The sequence below is a fragment of the Pipra filicauda genome, unplaced genomic scaffold, assembly GCF_003945595.2.
Source record: "Pipra filicauda isolate LSUMZ 115617 unplaced genomic scaffold, ASM394559v2 scaffold9_size5747161_pilon, whole genome shotgun sequence".
NCBI lineage: Eukaryota > Metazoa > Chordata > Aves > Passeriformes > Pipridae > Pipra > Pipra filicauda.
The window spans coordinates 468101-488742 of NW_024105198.1; the positions used below are offsets into that span (position 1 = coordinate 468101).

Here is a 20642-nt window from a genome sequence, read left to right on the forward strand (position 1 = left end):
GACTTCAAAAGAGAATAAATGTTGCTGGACGAGCACATAATGTAGCAGCCTATGGTTTTTTTCTGATGGAAAAAGATAAAAAAGTAATGCATCCTGTTGGATATAAATTTCACTGCACACATCCCAGGTATGAGATGCCGCTGGAGAGGAAAAAAAAATCCCATCTCTGAGTTTATGATGTAGATGGTACAAGCAGGGTGAGAGTTTCCATTCACTTACACCCTAGCAGAATAATAAAATGTAGTGGTTGCTTAGCACAAGCAGAAACATCATGCATTTAAAACTAACATGCATAAACAATAATTTATGAAGGTAATGCAACGGCCATCTGGAACTCGGTGCAGTCAAGATGCATCCAAGCCCATGCCTTGACATGAGCTTTAAAATCCCTGACCATTTCTAGACATCTGAATGTCATATCAAAGGCTAAACTGCCCTGCTTCACCCCTCTACAGAGAAATAAACATCCAAGTCTGCCCAAGTGCTCAGCACATCTCTGTCACCACATGACAATGAAGGTAATTATCAATAATAACAATAATGTGGATGTAAAGCTTCTCTGGTAGCTGGGGCTGCATCCAACACCAGCCTCCCTGGAAGCTGGGTCAGCCCCCAGCGTTACAGCACTGCCTGAAACCCAAAGGAAGGGAGAAGCCTCCACCTGGAGTCACAGATGGGTCTATTGGTCGCTTGTTGGCTACACTCTGGCAACTTGTTGGCAGCTGTGAACCTTTTGCATTACAACCAAGAAGGTTTAATATCTTCTGTCATGTCCACTCAGAGCAGCTGATGAGATTCTCTTGTGTTCCTTCACCGGTCCTGGTAGATAAAGAGCAGCCCTCTCTTTCCTGCCCATAAACACTAGACATGATGTAAACCCACCACTGCTTGTCCCAAAGTGCTCAGGGTTGAGCAGAGAGACTCCATCTGTTGTCAGAAGCTCCATTATGTGTAAGATACCTGATGCCCTATCACACCAGTATTTTTAATTAATCAGATGTTTCTCCACTGAGATTAAACTCTATGTACATTTCTCATTTACTCTACCCAGTACATGCTTATTAATTAGCATACTAATTTGCCTAGTTCTTTAGGAACTATGTGCCAGAAAAAATGCTGTTCTAAGTTGTCAAATGCAACTCATCGATTAGTGTAAGACACTTAAGAAAGACTAATAGATAAATATATCAGAGCCCTGATTAACAGGTGAAAAATCCAGCATGCTGCATTCTGCCATCCCTTTATAATAAGATTCTTGAACTAACTTACAACTTGACTTTTCCTTCTTTTAATTAAGAAAACCACAAGTAGTTGTGGAGGGTGTCGGTTCAATTTTCTCGTTATGCTTGAAGTGAAATCTACTTCATTTACCTTATTAGCTGAAAAGTAAGAAAATGAACCTACTCTGTAAACTAGAATTTATCATTGGGGCTGAGAGACCTGATGTGGAACCTTAAAAGTAACTTCATCAGTCTTCTTTTCATTATGTGTATTTTTAAGGTTCCTTTCTGATTACATAAATTAGAAGTGACTTCTACAAATCTACAAGAGATGTGCTGCATACCTTTCTCAGTACAGCACATGGCAGCCTTTGAAACAGCCCAGTGCCAAATTATGTAGAATGCACAGGGCAAAATATACAGAGTAAAAACGACTGAACATTCACAGTTATATTTCCAAGAAGTAACACTCTCCCTGCTCAGTTCATGGCCATGAACCCCAGGTACTCTCACAAGAATTCTGCTGATGTGTGAATATTTTCCCCCTTAATCACTGACAGTGGTTCGTCTACTACCAAGTAAAACAGAACATAAAACCTACAATTGTACATGTGTGAATTTCCTGATCTCTAGCCCTTAGAAAGCAAGATAAAGTCCACAGTCCTCCTGGCTACTGTGGCCTCCAGAGTGTTTGCAGGCTGCTCTAAGGAGAACCACTTTTTAAAAAAAACTATGGCTCTGAGGAAATGAAGCCAAGGAATATCACGTTATACAAGAGGTCAGATATTGTCCTCAAAACCAGTGTGTGCAGCAGTGCAGAGATGCCACTTGGTGCCACCAGATCAAACAGACTCAGGAATAAGTGATGGCTCTCCAAAGGCTGTCAGTTGTAATAACAGCACGTTGTGACTCTGCCAAAAGCCTTTCCAGCTGCTGACTCATGTTGCCAAAAGAACTGGTACCACCAAGCTGAATATGATATATAAGATACCTGCATCCCACCCCTGCCAAAGCTAAAAACAGCCATGGGACTCTGAAAAACTGGATGCCTCCATGTGCAGCTGAGGAAGACACGGCTGTGTTTGGTCCAAGCCATGTGTAGCGATGAGCGATGGGTTTAACCTGCTTTTCTTCTGTGCTCTTGCTCACATCTTTTGTTTACATGAACCATCACATGCTGAGGTTGTTGGTGTGGCCTGTTAGTCTTGTATCCTTAATGATTTTTCTAGATGCTCAGAAAAGGGCATCCACACGTAATGGTGGATTTCAAGAGGAGCAATACCATTGACACAACCTCAGTCTTTTTCCTTTGGTCCTTTCTCAGACATATCCAGTCAGGACATAAACTTGTGGGTATCAAACCAAGTGGGGTTTTTTCAGGATGAATAAGGAAATAATCACCTGGGAGAGGGTACAGACTTTGTCTACTCTTTCTGGCAGCCTTCTTCCCTTACTGCTGGAGTGGCAACAGTCCTGGCTGCTCACATCCATGATTTGTAGCTTAAATAATATAAAAAAGTGGTTGCACAGGGGTCCTACTCAAATCAAACCACGAGCTCCTCAGAGGCTCAGTTTTCCCCCAGTGGAGCTTCTCCTCCTCCCCCGACAAAGCCTGAAGGCATAATTCCTGCTTTGGTCCAGCCCGAGGGAGCAGTGCCAGCACCCAGCACTGCTCCAGCAGCCTCCTCATTTCTCAAAGTATTTCCACACTTTTTCCATGTCTGTTCTGAAATTACAACTTTTGCCAAAAAATCTATTTATTATTGTTTGTCTGTGGAGAAGTGTTTGGGCTATCAACAGCTAATACTGGTGCTCTGGCAGAAAAGAGGGATAATTACAATTCCTCTTCAAATAAATGATATTTCCTTCCTGCTAAAGATGCAGGATGCTTTACACCTTTTAACAACCTCAAGTAATCATTTTCTAGGGCAGAACAGAAAATCCATTTCTATTAGTTTCCAAAGACCTTGAAAGTATGTATGTAAGAAGACCACTTCCATAAATTCACCTTTTTAGAGTCACTGGGTAACACAGAATTTATGCAAGTGCAGGTCAGTCACATAATTCAGTATTTATATGCTGCCTTTCAAGCTCCAGGGAACTGGAGTAAAATGCTAAAAATAAAATACATATGTTGTAATACACACAAGATTTAGAGATGGAACTATTCTGACAGTTCAAAATAAAAGGCTTTGTGGATAAGATCTCTATGGCTAGATCTGCACCTAAATCATGTATTGATTTAACTCACTGTAGACAAGTTATATAAGTTTTGGAATGATATATGGTTGATCAATGTGTTTTAGAAATTAATCTCTGTCAGACTTCATCATTTAGGCAAGTAAAGAAGTCAGATAAATATCACTACATTTTACTTTATAGGACAGTAAGCCAATTTCTAATCAAATTTGTAAGTAAACAACATTATTTGTTTCCAAGAAATATCAATATTAAAATACTTTTCAAAGAAAACTTGAAAACAGACTTTAAAAAATGAATAATTGTTATCTATTAAACACACACAGAATATTGATACATGAGTACACAAACATGATGATCAGAGACACAGAGGAGAACGAAATACCCCTTTGTAACATCCAGGGAAGGAGAGACCCAGCACCACACACAAAAAAAGTAAAAAATGGATTTGGAGTCTCAGCCAGATGAAAGTTTCATGTGTTTGATATTTTAATTCCTCACTGGAGTGCAGGAGCAATGCCCCACTTACTGCAAACGCACCAACCCTAATAAGGTAGGGAGAAACAAATGCTTAGACCTAGACAAGCAGGCCTCTCAGGGTTTTAAAACAGAGAACATATTCTCAGGGTAGAGATAGGGAAATAGAGGCAAAATAACCCTCTGCAAGGCACAAGGCAAGTTGAGGTACAAAGGCCAAGAGTACAGGCTTTTATTTGAATGCCAAATCTGCTAGCGCAAACCTCCTTTCTTAACTGTATTATTGCTCAAATCCCATTGATCCCAGTGGGAGCCCAAGGACTGTTTCTGACCTGGCTTAGTGCTGAGTCAGTCATGAACAAGTTCCTCAGCTTTTCTTGTGTCCCAGCATGATTTTGGGGCAGTCCAACCAGACGGTGAAAAGCTGACTCCCTGTCGCAGATTCTCTGGGTGGCCTCAGCAATAAAAAACCCCACAGTGTAACACCAATTCGTGGGTCACTCCTGGCAGCACAAAAACAAGCTCTGCTCCCAGCAGAGAATGAACCTCATTCTCCTCAGCACAGACCCATGACCAAGTACACACTGATACACCTCAAGCCACAAGCACAGGAAAAAAAATCACAAAAAGACAAAACACAAAAGGGCACAACAGGTTGCTGCAGCCTCAGGGGACTCCCTGGAAATCCAAACAGTCAAACAAGGAGGGAAGCCACTTACCGTACAGGACTGCAATGAGCGACACGGGCATGACCAGGATACCCACCAGCATGTCTGCCACTGCCAAGGACATCAGGAAGAAGTTTGTGGCATTCTGCAACTTCTTCTCCAAGGACACAGCCATAATTACCAATATGTTCCCCCCAATGGTCAGCAGGATGACAACCAAGATCAGGAGGGCTGGCCAATTCTTCTCCCTCACGGACATCCGAGAGACTTCGCCCTTCTCAGAGGCGTTGAGAGGATCAGATGTGGGCAAACTCTGATTCAGAGTCAAATTGCTGCTTAAGGACCAAGCCATCAGACCACCATGCAAACTAAAATCCAGTGTGACAGACACTGTCGTTAAGCTGAGCAATATTCCAGTGCTACTTAAAGTGCTCATTGTCTGGGACTGGTTTTTGTGTCTCTTAACCGTGCTTCAGAGACGAGCCCTTTTCCAAATTGCAGGTCCAAGGCAGATGCCGAACATCACAAAACCTGAGCCAGAAAATCATTTGATCTCCCATAGTGAAATAAACCTTACATAAGTTAGCGTGGAGCTCTTCTAGTTTCCTTGGGTGTGGTAGATGACAACCATTGACCAGCAACCTCGAGGGAAAGCAGACTTTGCAATCTCCAGCTTGTTTCCAAGTTCACCATTCTGAAAAGTCAATAAAAAGGATATTCTTCACTGAAATCACAGCATACACAACTGTATCCCCCATGCAACTGACATTCTTATTCTTCCCCTTCCTGCTGACTAGGATGTTCTCCAGACTGCAAGTAATTTATCTGAAGGGTACAGACTACGTCTACAATTGGGGGGGGGCAGAGAGGGAGAGAATCACATCAGTGTGCTCTGGCTGGTTAAAAGCTGATTATCACTAATTAAGTGTTTTGTGAAACCTGCGAAAGCGAGTCTGAAGAGCAAAATATGTTTCAATTGATAGCCACTTCACAGATACTCTGCTGCTGTGTAAAATAGTGATTGCATGAAATTCCAACCAATCCAGATACCATGGCCAAGCACAGAGTATTCCATTACTGAAAATGGGGGGGATTGTATATATTTTGCATATTCTGAGGTAAAATGAAGGTGTGGTAAAAACCTCAGATGTTAATGATTAACTCTCCTACAATAATAAATACTATAGTTTGGTTTCTATCAGGGTGTGAATGGTGGACAGGAAGCAACATGTATTAGGCAACATTAGGTGGTGCTTTGCTGTAAATCCCCTGAAACAAACAGACAACAAAGCATTAAGAGAAAAGAAAGGACAGACTTTCATAAAAGTTGAGCAGTAATTTCAGTAAGCCTAGTCCCACCAGCCTGCTGCCCAAGACTGCTGCCCAGCACGTGCGTGCGGTGCCAACACCCTCAGCACACACAACCTGGAGGACAGACTTCCTCAGAGGATCTCACATGATTTCTGACAGTGAGGGCAAGTCTGATTACAACCCCTGAGTGCTCACAGAACACAGGCCAGAGAATATCCTGCCTCTGAAGCCCCTTAGCCTCCTGCACAGAGCTAATTGGGCAAGTTAAAGGTACCCTTGACTTCAGGCACGTGCCTAAACCCACTGAAGCTAAGGGGATGTTTTCCTAATCCTGGCTAAATCACATCCTCAGAAACTCAATCTTTTTGACTGCCAATCCTGTACAACTGATGAAAAACAGCAGCTCTGCTTTGCATTTCCACTGCATTGGAGTCAAGACCCTAAAAACCATGTGCAGCACAGGGCTAAAATCACAGAAGGAAAGCACAGTGTAGTAGAACAATGTATGGAAGCCAACTGGTAAGTAGAATAAAACCAATAGCATGCAACTTATTTTAAGCATGTCCTCAACTTTATGTTTAATCCACAGGAAAAGAGTTTCTATCACTGTTAAATAAATTACTAAATAAAAGCCTGATTTTAGCTGTTGAATGCAATGTGGCACACATGTGACACAGCAATTTGCTATCCAGGATCAAAAGCTGAAAGTAATTCATGGGATTACATTAGGTTTTATGTAATGTAAGAAGTGCTCAGAGTCCTATAATAAAATGTTTAACATTCATGAAGGTTTTGGAAACTTGCTAATGGGCTTTGTGCACAAAAACATTTCTTAAATGAGCAGTGCATACAATGAACCCAGATTTGCTTCTGCATTATGGTTAATTAGTCCCAGAGGGTCTCTAAACCTCATATTTAGGAAGAAGTTTTGCACTATGGGCACAAAAAGTAATTTTGCAGCTGCACATTGCAGATGAATTAGCAAGTGGTCAGTGGACCATTTATTTTTTCCAACTTAGCTGGTCTCAGAAAAAAAAAAGTCTCTAGAAAGTTTCTAAATACTTTAGAGTATTTTTCCCAGAAGATAGCTTTTACTTTAAAGCTGTGATGGCAATTTTTCCAAATCACCTTTCCACAGTGAAGGAGACACCAGGCAGCTTTCTGGCACTTGAGCTTTGCTGTGCAGGACACCTCCATTAGAGCCAGAGGGAATTTCTGGGTCTTCTAAAGCTCCCTGTGGCTCCGTGACTCTCGAGCCCTCTTTGACAAGACAGAAATGTCATGCCCAAACATGAGGGCACAGTCAGACAGCAGGATGCCCAGTCTTGGTCTTACTTCTTTCCCAGGTCTGAGCTCCTGCTGAGCTCCAGACTTCCAGGAGCTCAGCATCACCTGAGAAGGTGATGCTACCTCAGCTCTTACCAGAGATGTGGATGAGCTTGATGCTCCTGGCACAGGCCAGCTGGGGCTGCCAAAGGAACAAAGGCAGGGCATGCCTTAACTCTAAATCATAAAAACAAACAAATAAACAACCCCCCCCACAAAACCACACCACAAAAAAAAACAAACCAAACCAAACAAAAAACAAACAAACAAACAAAAAAAACCAAAACAAAACAAAACAAAAAAACCAACACAACACCAACTGCAAGATAAGGTTTTTGAATTAAAAGTGCCTATTTTTAAAAGTGTCTATTTTTACAACTGCTCAGGACTGAATTCTGAAATGGTTATTCTCTCTTGCATTTTGCATATTCATTTTGAAAAATCATATGTGCGAATTTGACTACAGCAATGCTCAAGACTGGGCTCCACCCTCAGAATTAACTGTCCTACTGCTTTGCTAATACTTTTGTTATTATCTTACACAGATCCTGGCTTGAAGTCATCAGTTTTCTTTTTCACTGCATCTCCCAGTCTCCACAAGGGAAAACTTTATGACTTATTCCTTCAGCTACAGTCTTCTAAGCACATCACTGTACCAGAAAAATAATTCACATTTTATTCATGAATTCTGCATTTATTTGAGAACTATCTCCATAATTTTAAATTAAAACATGTGCCCATCAGAGATTTTTTTCCAATAGCTAACTTCAAAGCACACATACTGAATTTTGTGGTCAGTCATCAATTCCAGTTCAATCTACTACTGACAGTCCTTAAAATTATAATTTAAACATTCAGCAAAACCAAGTTCTTTTCTATTCCACTCTTGCTTTTTGATAGAGCAGCGTAATGAATTCTTTCAGCACATTCTTCTCCTTCAGTCTTTAAGCACAGTTTAAAATAAACTGAAGGTAGAAAAACATTTTTGTTTATCAATAAACACATGAATTATTTAAATCAGAGTTTGGTATGCTGAAGTTTTCAGGTATTCCAGGGGGTTAAGGCAAAGGGAAACAAAAGCTGCAATGGTTCATCAGTCTGTACTGGTGGGACCCTGAGGGAAGGGGTCACATGCCTTTGTGTGTGTTTACCACCATTACACTTGCTAAACAGAAAAAAACCAAAGCTTTCTTGGAATAAACACAATTATTTTTTCCTCTGAATTAAATGCATTCATCTTTAGTTGTTTTACCCTTCAAAACTCAGGACATTTTTTCCTGGAGAAAATCAGCTGCCTGCTGAGAACTCAAGAGGTTCCCCAGCCAGGATCCTGCCTCTCCTGGACAGGCTGCAGAGCTCCTGGAAACCATTTAATAAATCTCTGGGACTCACACCCTGTATGTTAACAAGGTGCATTTGAAACTGGGTAAGAAAGCAAGGATTTTCAGGTTAGACCACAAAAAAGATCCTGAGTCTCAGACGGACTGAGAATGATTCATTAATTCATGGTAAGTCTTGCTGTAAAAAAAAAACAAAAACCAACCCCCAAAGTACTTAATGATCAAAAGCGATGACTTTCAGCAATTCCTTCCCCACAAGAAAAACAAGCAACATCCAATGGCATCAAAGCTACAAAGGCCACATCCAAGAGCTATTTTTTTCCCTCCCAAACTATTGGCAATATCCAGTTCTCCAAGTCGCACTCACACCTCATCAATAAGCAGACGAAAGCCAACAAGTTGTTAGAGATCAAACAGTTTTAAAGGAAAAGTTTTTCCTTCAGCCTTGGCTTTGATGGTAGACCTCCATCAGGGAAAAAATAAATCTGAAGGTGACTAAACTGAACTGCAAGTACTGCAATTTTTGTCAGGAAAACAGTTGCAGATAGTTCGCAACTCTCCGAGCCAGACAGTCAGCTGACATAAATTTTTATAGCTCCATGAAGGCCTTTTCAAAATGGCAAATAATTTTAAATTATATAATAGGATACAGGGTTTAGGCTCAAGAAGGCAGATTTAAGGTTTCATTCTTCACTCAAAACTCTACTTTTCTTGCTATTTGCATCTTTACTAATTTATTTGTGGAATCCATTGCCAAATTCATTTCCATTTTTCTTTGGAACAGAAGGTTGCTTTAAAATACATCTTTTCATGGCAAACTTGCAAGGAGCCTTTTCATTTTAGTGATTGAATAAAATCATATTTTTCTATGTACAGAATTCTGTATTTTAGGCAGGTTTTTTTTAGCAGTACTAAGAAACATCCCTATTTCTGTGCAGTTCTATTTTTAAACAGTGTGTGAGAATGGAGCAAGTCCAACGGAGATGACCAAGGTGATTTGGACTGAAGCACATTAAATACTGGGTTTGGTTCAGCCCAGAGAAAAACAGTTGAACAGGGATGTGTTTGCATACAGCTCCCTGCCAGTGCTTACAGAGGAGACAGGGAGACTCTTCCAGAAGCTGCACGGCAAAACAAGAAGCAATTGTCACAGTGATAGATCTAAGGAAATCATGTATAAAACAGGAAGAAAACAGATAAAAGGAGTCACAGTGGGAAGGGTCAGACAAGGGAAGTGGGTCATGGAGAGACTGCAGGATCTCCATCCTTGGAGATGCTCAAAACACAGCTGGGGATTGCTCCCAAACACCCCATCTAACTTTGAAGTTAGTTCTGCCTCGAGCACGGGGTTGGACTAGGGACCTCCAAGAGGTCCCTTCCAGCTTAAATCATTCTATAACTGGATCAGAAATGTGCTAATGAGCAAAGCTGTCCAGCCTGGGGGTGCTTTCGAGCTCCTGTCCCTGGATACACCCCCTGTGTTTGTCCCTATTGCTCATGTGCAGGATAAGACCAGCACATCCTCTCCCCTTTGGTTTCCCTGAGGCCAGAAATAAATCTGCATGCCCAGATGGGAAAACACACCTGTGAGGACCCCAGCCTGCCTGATGTGGGTCTACACCAAAACACAGTCCTGTCACACCAGAGAGATGCACACACCAGTGAAAAATCCTCACCTTTGACCACCTCCTGAGGCCACCTATAGTTCAAGAATATTCTGAGAAGTGGCAATTTTGGAAAGCACCAATTCATTTTAGTCACTTGATAGCATCAGGAAATCTTCCTGTCTTTTGAAAGTAGTGTTTACTCTGTCAAAACAGAGGCACACCTTCCCAGCCACTGCAGGGGGAAAAGAAAAATCAAAACTTAATGGTTATTCTGCAGATACCAGCTTCTAAGTTTACTGCAGTCCAGAGAAGTGGTTATGCCCAATCTAAATATTTTCCTGAGCCACCCCTTGAACCTGGGAACATGCTATTAGCACTTTGTTTAGGGACTTTCCTTCCAAGGAAGAATTTGATACTTGGTTTTCAGTTTTCCAAGAACTTCTGGAAGTTTGCCCAATAGGTATTGGGGATAAATCAGCGTAAAAAGCACTTAATAAAACCTTAGGGAAACCTCCCCAAATGCAGTTTTCCACCTATTTTTTATTTCCTACACAGAAAATAACTATTTAATTACTCGCAAACTAAAAAAGAATATTTCATTTTTTTTCACAGCAAGAAGAAAATGGATTTTTGCAGACACAAGCTCAAGTATTGATATTTTGTAGAGTCATAATCATGAATCACTACCATTCTGTCCAAAAACCAAATAGCATCAATTTCCCTCTCTGTATCTTCCCTCATCCCGAGTCAGAAAGGCATTAATTTCTTTTCCAGACATTTCAAGGCAATACAAGCACACAGAGAGATCTTAATCTACCTTCTGGCAGTAAGACTAGCATCCTTTTTATTTCCCCTTTGTGGAAGAGCACCTGAGAACCTCACAAGAAGATGTAGATACTCTGCCACTCCCTCCAATGATAAACTTGCTCTCTTGGCTCAGAAATCCCCAACAGAATAAATCTGAATCTCATCACATACTGTCCTAACTTCTGGGAATGATTACACCCTAGGTGTTCATATCTTCTATGGGTAGATATAATTCCAAACTGCCTCTCTGATTTTTTTGTTTAGTTTTTTTTTTTTCAATTAATACACACGTACCCAGTGGCTGAAATTCACCCGCTCAAAAAGACCAGCTGAGCATCCCTCAGTCTCATGGCAGGTGTATTTTTGTGTTATTATTTGTATTATTATTATTGTGTTTGCAATATTTACCTGTCACTGTACGCCCAGTTAATAGTGAATTAAAATTTGGATTTTGCTTCATCCTTATTGATAAATAACCAAAAACATTCAATTACAGTATTAAAAAGACATCTCACTATGGGCATCGGCTAAGGATGGAACGGTGTCTGGGGTGAAGCAGCACCTCATTTCTGTACCAGTGATTGTCCTCACTCCCCCTTCACAGTGCATAACAAGCCTTGCTATGAATCTGGTTTGTTAAGGAGATAAGGATGCACCCAAAGACCCCGTGATGAAGGTCAGACAGCCTTCACTGCCACTTCAGCTGATGGAAGAGGACCAAAGTGTTTATTCTGCTTCTTGTGTCAACTATAAATTCTGACCGAAAGTAACCACGACCCTCATTAAGTCCTATCTGCATATTCACTTTCACACCCCTAGGAATGCAAATGATGAGAAGAGAGGACGTACATTACAGGTATGATCAGTCACCAAACCCCACCTATCACATGTGATAGTTCCACCCTTTTGGGAAGGGACAAAAATTATTGCATAAAAGAAGGGGAATTTTGAGACAAATAAAGAGAAGAGAAGGAAAATAAAGAAGGAAAATAAAACACCTCTGCTTGCTCAGGATCAGTCAAGTGACTGTATCTCCTCTCCTGAAGGGACACCTTCATATGAGCATTCATATGAACTCCAACTGCATTGGAGCAGACCTGGCAACGTTCATTTATTTATATAATAAATGTGTTACTATACTTTCTGTCACAACACATATTAACTCTCTGTAGTTAGTGCATTTCTCACAGCAATCCTGATGCTGCTTTCCTGTTGCTTCAGTAAACCACACTATCCATGAACCTGGATGGTGCAAAGTCCTCACTGAATCATTCCCACCGTCCTGGATTGGTAACTGCACTATTTGTGCAGCTGTGCCATGAAAGTTCTTACTGAGCTTGAACAGACTTACAGCCTGAATTGGCTACAACCAGAAATTAGGCCTTGCCTCTAATTTCTGAGGACCAACTGGAACACCAGGGGAATTTACCTCCTGCCAAACTTTTATACTCTTAATGCAACAGTTTTCACTCTGTATTTACTCCCTGTGTGTTTACCCCCTGGCACTTGGAGATTTGAAAGTACAATCTCCCAATGTAGGTTTTGTGGCTGTAAGGACCTGCCTTCTGCCACCACTGCAGTGACATTCCCTCAGTCCCTTTTTAATTCAGCTGTACAATGTGGTAAACATCAAATGTAACATCAGAGCAAAAATCTTGTATGGTACCTTCAGCTTTTGAGGGTTGTTGCAGTAAACTAGTATTAAACTTACTCATTAGAAACCCAATTTTTCCTCTTCTCTCAAATGTTTTGCATGACAGCTCTTTGTTTACATCATTAAGGTCTGGAAGTGAGCCCTTGCAATGTTTGCATACAAAATAAAACATAATAAAACAAAACAACAAAAACACTAGTCTGGCTTTCTGCAGCTAACTTTTTTGCAAGTTTTAAAGCTAGGCCTATTTAAAAACCAGAAGATTTTCAGCAGGTTTTGCACCACAGTGCTCTATCCCAGGTGTGGTTGAATTTCTTCATAATTTTAACTTACCATATTTGTGGCATTTGTTACCAGTACGTGTGCAACCACAGGAAAACACACCTAAATACACACATACATCTAAATAAAAAATAATCATGAAGTGATTTATTTTCAATTTATGTTTTAGGGGAAATCTAACATACAGTAATAATGGGTTTGATTTACAATAGTAATATAGAGCAGCAGTCAGTCTGGAAAGGAAGAACACGGGTATTCACCAGCCTGGATCATGAGTCACAGCATAATGTACACACACCATTACACAAAACACATGTGCCCATGTTTTGGGGGAACAGTGGTGACTCATCTATTACTAAATAAGTCAAATTCCTTGATCAAGCAAGAAATCATGTGATGTTTAGCATTTTGCTCATTCCAGCTCTGCGTGCCGTCTGAAGTCACGCCCTCGGATCACTCATTTTCTAACAAATAAACTGAGATTTATTATGCAGTAACATGGAACACACCCTGCACCACATGCCACACATGATCCAGGGAGATCATCCCCCTTTGCTTTGCGTGTGGACCCTGAGCTCAGGCAGTTTTTCACCCATTGTGGTCCATCACCAGGACGTGGCTGCTCACCAAGGATCTCACGTGGCTGAAATAGCTTCTCCCTTAAATCAGTTTTTCCAATGAGCACCTCAACCTTCAAAACTCTCTAATTCAAAGCTCAAAGAGTTTAACAGAGGCCTCCTCCCTACTGTGGTGGTGAGCTATTAATATTCCTAAGTGCCCCTGCTGTTGTCATTGATGACTGTCTTAAAAAAAAAAAAAAAGATGAATCACAGAATCAGATAAGCCAGGGAAAAGCAAAATTAAGGTCAAAGCATAATAAAAAGTGTCCCTAATGAATTGACAAACAGCTCATGGGTTTTACTGTAATAGTTTAATTAAGTATGTGTTGTCACATACCTCTACAGTGTCAGGGGAGGGATTATTGAAATATTAATGTGTTAATTAACTTATATCTCTCACACATAGTAACAGTTGATATAATAATTACATAGAAAATGCAGCCATTCATAGGAAAGGGGTGTTTTAACTTTTTTCTTCATCTTTTTTTTTCCCTTGGAAGACTGATCCATATGGACCTGAAAGGGGGTGACTGACAGTATAAATTCAAAAAGTCAACACTTTTCCCATCTAAATATATCACAATTGGATATTTTGGTAAATCTGCACTAATGGAAACCCTAATTACAAAAGTAGGTAGAAAAGAAACCTCTTAACAACAGATATTAAAAAAAAAAGGAGAGAAAAAGGACAAAGAACATCAAATCGAAACAATTAAAACAACTGTTCTGTGTGATGCCTGCATTTAAAGGTAAAAAATGATCCACACAATTATAAACCTTTTAGTTTGACCTCAACCAGGCAAAATTTCAGAACAGATTTAAAAGGAAAATTTAAAACACAAAAATGCACGGAAAGTACCATAAAAGGCAATGTGAGTTTCCCACATGGACACTGTAACTTGGTGCCACGGGATTTTGTTTGTTTGTTCTGTAACACCCCATTCTTGGGGGGGGAAGGGGGGAAGAAGCAATGTTTCTAACTTACTCACACTCCATTAAACCATTTGATATGGTGTCACCAGGGAAGTTATTAGGTAAACTCCAGAGAACAAGACGAACAGAGCAATTGTGAGACTGCCCTGGTATTGGCTGCAAAGGAAATGAAAATGGATTAGGCTGAAAAAACAAACCCTGGGCTGGAAGCAAGGTGCTTGTTGAGGTTGGAAAGATTTGATCTTTATAGTAATTTCACTGATTTTTTTTTTTTTTTATGTTGCCTAATCCAAACATTTACTTTGGGAATTAAATGTATTAATGATTCAAGACCAGGATGCAACACCCACCTCGGGAAAGGTTGGAACATAACACAGGAAAATCTGAATGACTGAGGAATGAACTAATCAAATAACAATGAAATATGATAGTACAAACCGCAAATAGCTAAAAAGAATTTGGCTGTAAAATATGAGTTTATCAGTTGGAAACAAAGATAATTACTTCAGCATATGAGCCATACATAAGGACAAGTGGGACATGAAAAGGACAAATACAATCTAAGCTACATATATATATATATATATATATATATATGTATACACACAAGAGATTCCTTTGTGCTCCATTGCTTTAAAAGCAAACAAATACACCCCCCAACCCATGTTGACTGTTTCATGCCATAAGAGGTCACTTTAACCTGGATGTCTTCATCCTGATAAATTCTGCATTGTGATGCTGTTCCCAGACTAAGCCAGGGACATATTCTAAGATCTTACACTATAGTAAATCACAAGTATTTTCAATTAAATAAGAAAGCCCAATTGCCTGGGGGGTCAGACAGAGCTCAGCATAGTCACTGTTGATTTGTACCAGAAAACAGGCCAATTGTGTTGAAACATCTTCAGCGAGATTAGAAGTAGGCTCTTTATTTAGAGAGATAATTTAATTTTCAAAGCATTTGACAATTTTAATAGACATCATCTACGAATAAATCAGGGTGCGTAATATGCCTGAGGCAAGAAGAAAAAAGGCTCATTAACTTTGAGAGAATAGACAGATGGGCAATGTTGGGGTAGAGCTCTGACAGCTCCCAAATTATGTAAGCAGCGGAGTGAGGAGTCGGATGCCACGCGCGCGCTGCGCGGGAGTCATTTCCATGGGAGCAAATTGCATTGACACAAACTGTCATCTATGACATCAATATGTGAGTCAGGAAAAATGAAAGGAAGGAGACAAAACATAATGGAAAATACTTCGCTTTGCAGCATGACATGAAAGGCAAAGGAGGTCTCTCAAAGCTGACATGATTCGGATTAACCTGCTTCTCTTTACGGGCGTACACACGAAATAAGGATTTCTGTGCCATTCAGATTCTGTCACAACTGAGGCACGCTGGACCTGCAGCCAGGGAGGCAGTCCCAAGGTGCTGCAAAGAGCAGGCAGACGCTTGGTTGCATTTAACAAAAGGGTTAGGACCACAGCAAATAAAATGAAAACAGGTGAGAAGCTGTAGACACAACCAGGAACATCACAACAGAGAAGATACTAAGGCTAAAGACTAACAGAGAGATGTGAAGACAACCTCCAGTCTCAGTGACAGTGTATGAAGGAAAACTTGTATTTAGAAGTGACATCACTCGAACCGGATCCAAAGCAGCCGTTTCCTTTTTTAAAGGACTGTTATTCCTACATTTATCTAAAATTTTGGGTGAAATTCCTCAGGTGCATCAGCAGTGTTTTCCAGACAGGCTGTGGATGACTGCTGTGTTGTGTGGTCAGAGACCCAAGGAGAGCTGTCCCCATGTAAGCAATGGGTGACAGGAGACCAGGCTCTGCTTCCACAGGTCACAACAGCACAAGTGTATCAAAAGGAGGTCATCAAATACACTTTTATTCAACTCAACTGAGGAAAAATAATAAAACTATCAAAGCAATTCATATATGAATCAGTCAGTGTCTGCATTTTAATGGCTGAAACAAAGACAGCTGAACTCTAATGGAGTCAATTTTCTCTTGCAAGCGATTACTAAATTGCTTTCACTTTGTCAGCAAGGTAATATCTCTGCAAACAGCTCAGAGTTAAGGAAGTAACAAACAGCCAATTGTCAAGTGCAGAAAAACAACACACGCAAAAACACACACACAGGCAAAGTATGTTTGAAAGAGAAACACATCTGTTCCTCTGGTAACAACAGGCCCTTCACAGGAGGGAAACACTCCATCAGAAATGAGAGGTCTTCTGATTTCTAACAACTTCAGTATCACCACAAACTAAAATAATTTGGGTGCTGGTACCAATGATTATAAGGGAATGAGAGCTTTGCCACTGAGTGCAGTGTTCAGTGAGTCCAGCAAAAGTACATTTGGAAGCAACATCTGAAGTCTTTGAGCAAGGAGTGTGTCTCCCTCTTGCCAGAGAAAAAGTTCAAACACTCCAACAGTTTGAGGCAGAAATTGCTTTAGCTCACACGTACAAGTACAGCACACAGCAAGCTCTGCACTGAGACATCAAATGAGGTTGGGGAGTCAGGGAGTCAGTGTCAGAGACATCTCTTTGGACACAAGGCCCATTAATTACCTTGCTGGACAGTGTGGGGATGAGGGTGACACAATCATAGCCAGGCTGTGTCAGCTGGGAATCAGCTCTGTCAGTGCTGCACCAGCCTGGCACTCCTGCTCCATTAATGGGAGTTTGGGATTCCCAATGCACACATGCATTGTGACAAGTAGATACAACTTCTCTGCAGGCTGGATCAATTAATTATGCTGGCATGTTGACCTATTAGCAACAGGAAAGCCAAGAAGCAAAAGCCCAGTGTCCCGATTCCTGTATCATTCCCATTTGGTTTGGCCATATCTCCTGCACATCCCAGCTGAAGGGAGATCTTGTCCCCTGTGTCATCAGACTTGCACTTGGAACAGTTGCAGAAGTGGGGCTTGGGTCTATTTGTGCAATAACACACCTCTAAACCCACCTCCAATACAAAGCAACAATCAATGGAATATTTAAAGACAAGCAGTATCAGGCCAGGTAACAATATTTTAAGCAGCTTTTCACCAGGCAGCATAACCACTGCAAACACGTTTTGCTAAATAGCAGTACTCTAAAAATGAAACTATTATGTTACTTCCATTAATTAACATGCAGTAATAGACTTCCACGTACATGTGAGCTAACAAATATCACCATGTAATTCCAAAATTACACTGGCATTGTTTTCCTCTCACACACATCTGACCCTCGAGGAAGATTTGCATACAGAGGGCAAACACATTTTTCAGTTCTCGGTTTTATTAAGCTAAAGCATCCCAAATAGCAATTAGAAATAGAGTACTCAGTGAGGCTGAAATCACCTTCACCCACGTGGGTCAACAAGAGCACACTGAGTCACAGCACCTTGCTGGTGGGATCAGCCTGTGGGGCTGAAATTGTGCCCTTCAGTCAAGGGGACATGGCACAGCTCCCTGCTGCCACCACTGCTTGCTGTCTCCTTAATAATTTGGGGAAAGAGCCACTGGACCAGTCATTTGGCTGATCTGTGAGCTGTATGGTTTTGAACTTCTGACTGCAGCTTACAGGCCCTTTAGTGAACTGTCTCAGGAACTCCCGAAAGTAAGAACAAATTCACACTTGTGCCCCTTACATAAGGCTGAGGAAAGCAGGATGCAGAAGCCCATAACACAGGGCTAAGAGAACTTCTGAACCCTACTGAGGGAAAATTCCTGTGTCCAGCATGACCCAAGCCAGATTTCAAGTGTTAGAGTTTCCATGGGGATTGCCCTAGGCAGAATTAGGTTTTATGTTCTGCTCCAAAGTATAACAGACCTCTCAGTGTCATTAAAAAAAAAAAACCTTACTCAAGCACTTTGTTCTGCAAATCTAAAGTGTCAGAAAAAACAAGGAGTTCAGTACAGGTACTGACACAGAACAGGATGATGTTCTGTGATGGAAAACCCCTTTGGGCAAGAGCATCATCAGTAAGCGGGGGATAGCAGAACCTGTGCTAGTGGTGATGTGCTACTGCAGAACACTGCACAAGAGCTTCAAAGAAAGCAAGATCTGGCAAAACAGACACTTGAGCACTATTCCAGCCCAAGGCCACCAAAACACACACCTGGGAATGCCCATCAGCAATATGGCATCAGAAAGGAGGACTGAATGAAGACACGTTCACCAAAGTGGTGAGCTTTTAAGTTCACCTTATAAGTTGTTAGGAACCTCAGGGATGGATCCAGCAGCCAGCTGTCAATAAACACAATGTGTAGAAATATCAGTTTACAGCTCCTGAGCAAACCCAAGGATTTTGAACCCAGCTGAAGTCTCAGTGTTTTATGTGCAGCTGCAAGAGCCGTTGAGATGGAAAATGTTAGAAACCAAACATCTCTGGAACACCTACGATGGAGAAAGTCACCTACACACAGCAGAAGCAACCCAAGAAATCCTCTTGCAGTAGTTTGTATCAATCAAAAATAAACATGCAACACAAAGAGGACCCTCTTTGAGCCAAATGCAAGTGCAAAGCAAGGCACATTGTCTTAAAGCTCTTTCATTACCACCAAGTTGTGAGACCTCATATTTGCTGAGGATGAAGAGATGGTGCAAGTATTATTACTATTCCATACACTGACCCAAGGCACAGTAATTTCACCAAATGCAGGGACCTGAGCCTCACAAAACCAGCAGGCAACTCTGCCCTGGCCAGAGAAGAGCTCTGAAAGTAAACATGAGCCTACTCCTGCCTCTACTTCACCACCAAAGCTGAGTGGGAGGGCAGACACTGTTCAAGCACAGAATCGAGGAGGAAAGCAGAAAAAAACAACCACCAAAACTAAGAGATTATAACTTCATTGAGGATTCATAAGACATAACAATACCAAACAAAAGGTTTTCTATTTGATGCTTCTACACCATTAAATTCATTCAGAAGACCGAAGTACATAATAGTTTGTGCTTTCCAGATAGAAGCACTATTGTAGTCATTTGGACGTAGAAGGGCTTTATTCTGCCAAAGACACGAGCCTTGTGGTGCAGCACAGAGAAACACGAGACCCAGCTCTGCATCAGAGCACCCAATTCATTCAGAAACGAGGGGTGCTGCACTTCTTTCTCAGAGCCTACTCAGCACAGACAGTTCTGCTGCTGCCATGGCCTTGCTGGACAGCTCACAGAGAGGGTCACTTCTCACCCAGCTCCAGAAGAGCTGAGAGGCTCCAGCGACAACAGCCAGGAGTGTGATGGGGAGGGCAGAAGAACAGGCCTTACTTCTCGAGAACTAGAGCTATTTTGGTGGTTTGCTCGTTAAAACAATACACATATTTAAAAACACATGAAAAAAGACAGAGGAAAAACAAGAGTTCACATCAAAGCCAAATGCTCCATGCTCCTTGCTCCCAGGACAGAAACAGAGATAGCTTCTCACAGGTCTGAATCTCAACACTCAACAGGAAAAAAGCAGAATGAGCTGTTTTTAGATGAATGGCTAAAATACAGGGCAAGGCTGAATTTCAATCATAAATTTATTTTTTAAACATTATAAAGAATTCTGATAAGCATGTTAAAATGCTTTGTGTTCCCACTTGCTACTATTTAATATCGAATTCTTTTTACTTCCTCTCTTTTAAGCTGCCAAAGCACAGAGTAGTTATGAGAGCTAACAGCAGCATGAGTTACTCCAATCCCTGCTTTCATATTACTTTGGGAAAAGTGAAACTAGCCTAGTATTGCAAACTGCCACAGGTTTTCCTCACAAGTCCTTTAGTGTCTTGTTTCTCGGGTTTTCAATTCCCAGCCCTTTGAGACAGAAGGTCTCAGGGCTGCAGACAAAACATGAAAAACACATCTCCTAAAGGCTTCAGAAACAAAAAGCAAAGCATATATATAAAAGCAGAGTATATTATCTTCCCAATTTTCTGATCTTGGGCACTTGACTCATGGTTCTAAAAGTTTCTCAAGGCCAGTGACTTTGCACTCAACAACTTCAGTGAGACATTCTTAAGAAGAACAGTTAAAATTTAAGGACAGGGTTCAAGCTTTATTCTTGACCCCGTCCTTCCACTACAACCTTGTTTGAAGGTGTCTCCACAATAACACACTGTCATTCCCCAAAGCTAGCATTTCAATTTGCAGGGTTCCAGAACACTGCTCTTCCCCAAACCAAACCCACACTCCAGCTCCCACATGTCAGATGTGTCAAA

General features: G+C 41.1%; 1 protein-coding gene across 4 annotated transcripts in view; it reads right to left on the reverse strand.

The window, feature by feature from the left end:
* HTR2C (5-hydroxytryptamine receptor 2C) overlaps positions 1-20642 on the reverse strand; it is a 204571-nt gene that overhangs the window by 29985 nt on the left and 153944 nt on the right. For 3 of the 4 annotated variants that reach the window (XM_027721884.2, XM_039378138.1, XM_027721883.2), the window contains one exon: positions 4616-5258. In XM_027721884.2, coding sequence (XP_027577685.1) covers positions 4616-5000 — 385 coding nt within the window. In that variant the 5' untranslated portion in view covers positions 5001-5258. Of the gene's footprint in view, positions 1-4615; positions 5259-10217; positions 10358-20642 lie in introns of those variants that run through there. The other variant, XM_027721888.2, reaches the window with a different exon arrangement.